General features: G+C 43.5%; 1 protein-coding gene across 1 annotated transcript in view; it reads left to right on the top strand.

Moving 5' to 3' along the window:
• Positions 1-1,090: 1,090 nt before the first annotated feature.
• Positions 1,091-8,050, top strand: part of LOC146207925 (glutamate receptor ionotropic, kainate 2-like) — a 168,184-nt gene continuing 161,224 nt past the window's right edge. The window contains exon 1 of the mRNA XM_084577782.1: positions 1,091-1,114. Coding sequence (XP_084433908.1) covers positions 1,091-1,114 — 24 coding nt within the window. The remainder of the gene's footprint in view (positions 1,115-8,050) is intronic.

The raw sequence follows: 8,050 nt of genomic DNA, 5'->3' as shown, positions 1-8,050 counted from the left end.
TTCACTAAAGCTAGTTGACATCTCGGCTTGTAATCGCGCTTCTCTTCTCTCACCTGGAGAACACGACGCTTGACTTTTGCACACTTTTCTAGAGGAACACGCCGTTCTTTCTATGTTTCGGTTGCACGTTCTTAGCGACGCGCAGCAGCTGCTGCAGTCAAACGTCTTGTCATTCTTCTTCGGCGTTTGGTGGAAACCGACTACGGACGCGGTCAGCTGTTTTTCGTTGCTGGCCTTCGGCTGCGTCCCGCGAAGTTGAATGAAGTGGCTTCTTCTGATAGGCAAGAAGCTAACCAGCCAACACGTTCAGTTATAAGAGACGGATCACTCGAATCGGTCCTCCCTCAGATGTCATACTCATCACCAGCGTCACTAGTGGCGTTACAAACTCTCTCCCACCTAAGGCCTCCCTTCATCCTGCTGTCTACCCCAACAACTCTCCTGCTCCTCTGCACTGCCTGTAGACTATGGACAGATGACGACGCCATTTTTTTGCAGATGCCTTTGTAATGCGGACGCATCAAATGGAATATCTGACAAGAATTCAGCCAGCTTCAGGATTCGGTAACTGATGGCATATCGCTAGCTAACGAAGCGCTCATGTAAAACATCTTAACACGATACGCTTGCAAATATGTGACGGCAGTGCAGTACGTGATACGAAAATTATCGATGATTTTAAGCGGAAGATTTGACTGCTGATTGCCTTGAACTGCTGAGTTCCAAGCATTTAACTGGTGCTTTGGTAAGATCTTATCTGGAAAATAGCAATCGAGGCTGATATATAATCGAAAGGATGAGGTTGTTGCAAGCTACGGGTAATATTAGATGTGCGGACGTTGCCTGAAATCACTCCACCGTAGCAACACTTAAATGCTTAATCAGATCATCAAATCAGAAAAATATCTGAGACATGGGTGATCTTCAGCGCTGTACGCACAATCAAAACAATAATAAATAGTCAACTTCTGCTGTCACTACCTGTAATCCTGATCTGAGCCCTAGATTAGCAATAAGGGAAGGCGTGAAGCCTCCTTTCTCCTCTACATTGCTGGTTTCTTGGCGGGTAAACAGTGTTTTTGTGGAAACTATGGCGGTCTCCTACTTCCTTGAGGTATGCAAACAAGGCACACATTTCCACGTTGTACAGTGGGAAACACATGAGATAATGTCTAATATCCCTCCACACAGCCCTGCGCAAAGCAAAGGAACGATGCCAAACATCCAGGTAGGGGTACTTGAAAATCCCATGCGAATGTGGGTACTTTTAATCTCCCGGTCACAGATGGCTGAATTGTTGGGTAAAATCCACAAGGAATGGAAGCAGCTGAGTGCCGTTTATGCGAAAGGTATCCTGTAATCATGCGGGACTTTCTCGGTTGAACAAATGACAGTGCTTTATGTGTGAGGCTGTCCACCAACTTGTTGCCGTGACACGAATGTGGGAGCTAGGGCCCATGTTGGAAACGACAAAATATTTTGGCCACAATTCTTGTTCGAAGTCTTGCACTTCACTGCCTTATTTTTCAGAAAGTTTGACAATTCGCTGCGTTTAGAGGCTTTTTCCTACCCTCACCATAATTATTGTATTGGGCGATAAGGCTGTTTATTTCTGTTCCTTAGATTTCTTCAAGGAACTCGATAATCGGCGAGCTTCTTTACGATATGTTGGTGGCACATATAACTCCTTCGGCGCAAATAACAAAACAGTTAGTGTAATCTTGTGAGTAACCCGGCATGGGCCGGAACCAAAATGAAGAAAGGTGTAACTCCAAGCGATGCTAAATTAGACAAATACAAAAACAACAATGAACAGTAATGCATTGCAAGAAGTAAAAAACACAGAAGAGTGTTTCGTTTTTATACGCACGTCAAGAATAAATATTGTGATATTGGTTGAAAATAATTGAACATGTGTCCCAAAACAAGCCCTTGGCCTGAATAAATAGGGAATTGGGAATGATTCGAAGGTACGATGGTCTCATTCTTAGCAGAATTTGATTCTTCTTGACGATAGGCGAAAGAATAACACATTTCTTGTCCTCCTCTAAAGGGAAAACTATGTATTATAAGTTTAATACGATTATCTTTATTCGCATGGTATCCGCAAGGTGCCACGAGCGGTTGTTGCTTAGGGGTAAAATTTTTCGTTAAAATGAATTCTGCTGTAAACTAGAGCTCAGCTGTTATTTTTTTTCCTTAAGCGTGCTCCACTGGGAGATAATGAAAAGCATATCTTATTGCACTGAGTAGTTTTTTTGGCTATTTAGCCCTCTCATGTGGTACAAATATGTAATATTTATAATTTATAAAACCTTACAGGTAATCTGGCCTTATTTGCAAAATGCGTCAGTAATTCTCAGATCGCATGTTCTTTCTTTATTTAGCTGTAGTGAGAAATTTACGACAGTATTCCTGAAGAGTGTATATGAGAAGTACCATTTGCACGCCTCGGTACCTGGTTACTTTCAGAAATGACAGAATATGCTCTCTAAAAGGAAATATTGTGACATGGCACTTCAACGCACCCTGTATAGGAAGTTTCGCGTGCGTGTGAAGCACATCTAGCGTTCAGGTTGAGTTTAGGACCTGCAGAAATTATTAGGCACGTTTAAAAAATTAACAATGAAAACATTGTGCAGAGGATTAAACGTGGGTAGAGTATATGCGAGTTAAATGCGCTGGTATTCTGTTTTTCACTCCGCTTTCAGGTCATTCCGGTCTATTAGTACGTAATAGCAGTATACCACTCTATATATACACGTAAAGCAACCCTCGTCAAAGATACGAAGCAACATCAACAAATTATAGGTTTTACATTGAGCATGGGAAATGGTTGGCAAATGGCTGAACTGCACGTGCTACAGTCCCGTCGCACATGCAAAAACGAAGAGATTAGAGCATTCGTCAAGCAGCCAAATCTAGTCTCGATGCAAGAAAGCAACCGTTTTTTTTTTTATATAGGATTGAGCGTTCCAACCCGACTAAGGTTGTGAAGGACATTGTGGCAAAAGGTCCACAAATTACGACCACCTGGCATTCTTTATAGTGCAACGACATTATACGTTTCACGAGCACCTCGCTTTTCGCCTCCATAGATTAGCGGCCGCCGCGATCGGGAATGAAGTCGAGTTCTTGAGTTTCCCAATTGACCTTTACACCTAGAACATCCGATGATGTGGCTTTAGCAGCTGAGAAAAGTACTTGCTGTTCGATCAAAAAATATCCGCTGCCATGTGCGAAAGTGATATTTGTTTAAACTGTTCTATGACTTATCTTGCATATATGTTTTATTTAAACATGTTCTCTTTTTGTGTGTGTGTGGTTAACAGCGTCCAGCAAATATCAGTCAAAATGTTTTTTTGACTGGCAATACTCTGCGCCTACCGCAGTATAGGAAGATATGGCTCACTTCCTTTCTACTGAAAAAGCGTTTATATTATCATTCCTGGTATTTTAATTGTATGCAATGGATTTCAGTGTAGAAACCCATGGTAAAGTGAGAAGAAAATCACGCAACGATTAATGGCCCCAAAACTTCGGCGTCGCGCTTCCCACATCTAGTCGCAGTTATTAATCACGGAGTAATATATCCTAGTTGGTACATGAGTACAGGCAGTATATAAACAGCGGTGTCCCATTACCCACGCATGCAATGCATTCGTAATGAGATTGAACTTTACGAACCCTCGCCAAATGAGCGCATGTTTAGGGACCCTGTTTAGGGACTCAGCATGTTTAGGGACCCAGCACAGGAACTGACTTCGCGCTGCGTTGAGCTTCCGTGCCTAAATGGTTCGCGGACACAGAAGCGGTTGCAATTAAGCGGACAGTTCCGTTTCCTGGGCTGAGAGCTGGAAAATAAAATATTCAGGGCTGCCCTTTTCCCAACTGGACAAAACCAGAGAAGGAGGCGGAGGAGCCTAGTTCGGGGCTAATAGCGGTTTGCTGCAAACAAAGTGGTTAGCTGCTACTGGGGACAAGATGCTAGCAAACATTAATGCAGTCTAGGTCTTGAGCTCCCTGCACAGTCATACTAGAAGAATAATAAAAACCAACCAACACCCTCTCACGGCATATTTCCAAGCAGGTAGCCTTCTGCCATGCTTAAAGTCAGGTTTGAAAGGCTCACGTTACCTACGATGTGAATATTTCGATATAATCAAGAATACATTGCGGGAAAAGGCGTGAAAAAAAAAATCTGAGGTTTAGCTTTAGTTAAACCAAGTAGATTGCGTAAGCAAACCGACGTAGCGTCTCTTACTGCTCTTTTCTTCTTTTTCTCTTTTTCTTTTTTTCTTCTTTGCTTCTGCGGCCGGCGTGGTGACCGACTGGGTTTACCCGACGGTTTGAAGAAGGGGCCCCATCTGCGGTCGCCCTAAAGGTCAAACGTGGCTACCGGCCGGGTTTACGCGATGGGCTGAAACCTGGCGTACTATTGCATACGCAATAAACACCAGTAGCATACAGGAAGTGTTATTATTCATCAAAATCCGCATAATAATAAGAAGGGTAAACGAGGAAATATCAGTAAAATATGCGAAACAAACAACTAATTTAGAAGTTGCCGAGACACGTTACGAGTATTACGAAGTCACCAAGACACTTTTATGACGCAGGGAAATTAACACATTATAGCCGTCCGCTTACTATATTGCCCGCAAGGCCGTTGGCACGGCTGGGTTCTTTTAGTCGACACGTAAATCTCGGACGCATAAATTTGTGGGAGACCAGTGCGCTCCCCAACGTAATATCCGTACCGGGGTGAGTTAATTATCCGCCCCTGGGCAGGAAGCTGGGCGGTGATCCCTCATTACATACACAGTAGCGGGAGTGCGTGCATGTAAAAAAAAGGTTTAGAGAAACCTGCCGTGAATTATTCGCTGTCGGAGGAAGGAGACCTTCTTTTTAAGATACTGGCTCTCCACAGGAATGAGAAGTGCAGGCTGCAGAGTTGTTGTCAGGCAACCGTCATTACAAAGTTACTCCCAGAAGGTCCAGTATGTTCGATTCAGCCCCAGGGAAACTGGACTGGGTTATGTTTCATGGAGGAAATCCGCCAGTGCCGCCAGGCACTGGAGGATTTCGGGGGGGGGGGGGGGGGGGGGAAATTGAAAGTGACGAGAAGATTGAGGGTTGGGTAGTAGTATGGGCAGGAAATGTTCAGTTTTCTGTTCGCGTTCCCACTATTTAGAAGAGCTTTCCTACAACTGCCCTTCAGTAATTTGGTTGCGAATACCAATGGAATGCCAAGGTGCCCAGACGTAGTTTTCACTGTCTGCATTCGCCCATATTATACTGATGGTGATGGGATGCTAGGCCGGCTTTTAGAGAGTCCACATTCCTGGGGTTAAAACACCCGAAAAGAATTCACAGAAAGTGAGGGCCGGTGAAAGGCATCCACGCGATGAAAACTTCTTGGGATAATTAGGACTCTCGAATTGTCATTGTGGTAAAGGAAGCCAAGCGTGACAGGCGGGTAATAGGTGACATCCATCAACCTCACAGTAATTCGCGCTCGTAGTGCACGGGATGGATCGGCTGCTTTCAGGACGAAATGAAGCGGCAAGTGGGCGCGGACAGCAATCGTGCGGTCGTGGTGGGCAGGGGTATTTATCTGAGTCCATCAAGCACTCATAGCTGGGGGTGAATGGAGCGGCAATGAGATCGCTGAATCCAGCCTTCGTGTTCACGTCTCCCGCACTGACACCGACCGGGCTCGGCGTTGGTGTCAGCTTAACGACCACTCCCTGTTTCTCCTGCAATCCGCCGCACTCTTCGGGAAGTCCTCGTCTGTCTTCCTAGCGTCCTTATGTACGCAGAAGACTGAGGCTGGCTCGGCATTGGAAGTGTACTCTTCCGGAGTAGTTCTTTGCAGCACTACGAAAGCTGCAGCGAGAAACGCAGGGTCATTGCATACATGAAAAAGTGGTAAAGTCAAACGCTAATTTACATAGACCCTTAACGTATGTCTATTTTGCCTGCGTTATTTCACGAGTTTAGCGTGCGTTACTGTCGCACATGCTAGAATAAAATTCTCAACATGGGAGCACGCTAGAAAGGAGGATGTCTCGCTTCCGAGTGAACTCTTCCTTGTTTTTGGGTTTATCAAAAGCAGGTTCATTTGCCATAAATCATGCACTGGGCTTTCCTTTGACCTCATCTAAGGAACAGCAACATTTAAGGGCAAGCAATTTCGAAGAATGATTCAACCACTTCTGTGCCTAACATATATTGCTAGCTTGTTAAAAAAAAAAATGCTTCACTGTTAGAAACCACATGACACCATCAGACTGAAGGTGTTCGCAAATGCATATATTCTCTTAAAAATCATTGCTGTATATGCTTCGAGCCGATAACTTGCAAATGATAAGACCAGAAATAACGCGCTCAACGCACTCTCGTGATTTGATATATCGTCTGTAGCCTCGGTATTTTAAAGCAAACTGAAATACATGGCTTTGCGGGAGTAGTAGGGGGTTCGGCTCAGACAAACAATCCTAAGAAAAATTGTACGAAATGTTTTTATTATTTCACACAATAGACAAGAAGGAAGTGAGCAGTTCGCAACGAATTCGAAACTGTGTGAAAAAGCAGGCAGCGACATATCAAAGACAATCAGTTTTTAAGACGCCTCGACAAATGTGCATTGTCAAACTGGCCATACATGCAAAAGGCTCATTACTTACACGTTCAAAGTTCTCCAGTGGCGTGACAAGCGGTCTCATAAGCAAAATTTACCTACTAACACTCTTGCTGATATTGCATGAACTATATAGCGCTGAATTAAAAATTGGTTCAATAGTCAAACGACTTAGTCTTAGTTTATTTAGATTAACTATGAAACAAACAAGGGCTGCAACTAACAACCTATTTAATTTACCAACTTGTTACAATATGTACGGCCGGAGACTTCTAGATTATAGTGGAGCCCATGTGTGGTATGAAGTGCCAAATGAAGTGAAGGAAAAAAATAACTTTTCGGCATCTTTAAAACACTATCTAATTTTCACGGAACTGTCGGAATGAATTGATTGTGTGTGTTAATTTTGAAGTTTTCTGTACAAGGTCTGCAGTAACATTGTACATATTTTTCATTTGGACCCATTACAAGTCGTAAGGGCTATGGGTCCAACCAGCTGTTCGTGTGCTGTTTTTTAGTACAAATAAAGAAAATAAAGACGAAAAAAAAACAAAAAACGACCACTCTAGGAGACGATGGCGCAGACTATATCCACAGACGCCACCGTTGCCCGCGAGCACTGCATGTGCCTGCATAGGCAGTTTTGGTCGCCTGATACTGTGCGCGATTCTAATTGATACTATGTCGGGCTGTCTATGTACCGTACTCAATGTGAGCCCTTGATTTGTTCGAACCACAGTATTTGTGAGATAATGTAGCATGCGCGACATCATATAGGGCTAAAGAATATTCTGCGATTCGAAGATGGTCCTTGGGGATAGCGGGCTTTCTATAGATATGCCCAGGTTAACAATATAGGCTAACTGAAGTGGCTTAAAAACAAATTGGTTTCAAATTCTTCGCTGCGCACTTTGTCGTACTATTTCCCAAAACACTTGTTAGCTCGAACAGCTGTCTGCGTTGGTACTCTAGCAAACTAAAAAAAATAAGACGTTTAGTTCTGCTTCCTGTCTTTCTGTAGCTATCGCTCCACTTTCGCATCCCTATATGTTTCGCGGTGTTTTGCTAATCACATAGCAAAATAACGAGAGGTGAAATTCTACGCTTTTAGATGCATGTTTGATGTTCTCATTGTTCATGTTGATGAATGTTTGATTTTCACGAGCTGTGCGCAGTTGCCTCGACGCTACAAGTCAAATGGGCCATGTATAACCTCTGGAGAAAGCTACGTGCAAAGAGAAAATGACACCACATTTGAAAGAACAAAAAACATAAAATAAATACATAACCCATCATACTGCAGCCACTTCCCCAACACAATGCACCATAGATGATTATGTCCTGTAGCACTTCTTTATTTGTCGTTTGAGCAAAACACTTCGTCGCACAAATATTGTCCTTGTGTCT

Source organism: Amblyomma maculatum, chromosome 1, assembly GCF_055883805.1.
Source record: "Amblyomma maculatum isolate TAMU_Amacu chromosome 1, ASM5588380v1, whole genome shotgun sequence".
NCBI classification, from domain to species: domain Eukaryota; kingdom Metazoa; phylum Arthropoda; class Arachnida; order Ixodida; family Ixodidae; genus Amblyomma; species Amblyomma maculatum.
This window is presented reverse-complemented; position numbering and strand designations above follow the sequence as displayed.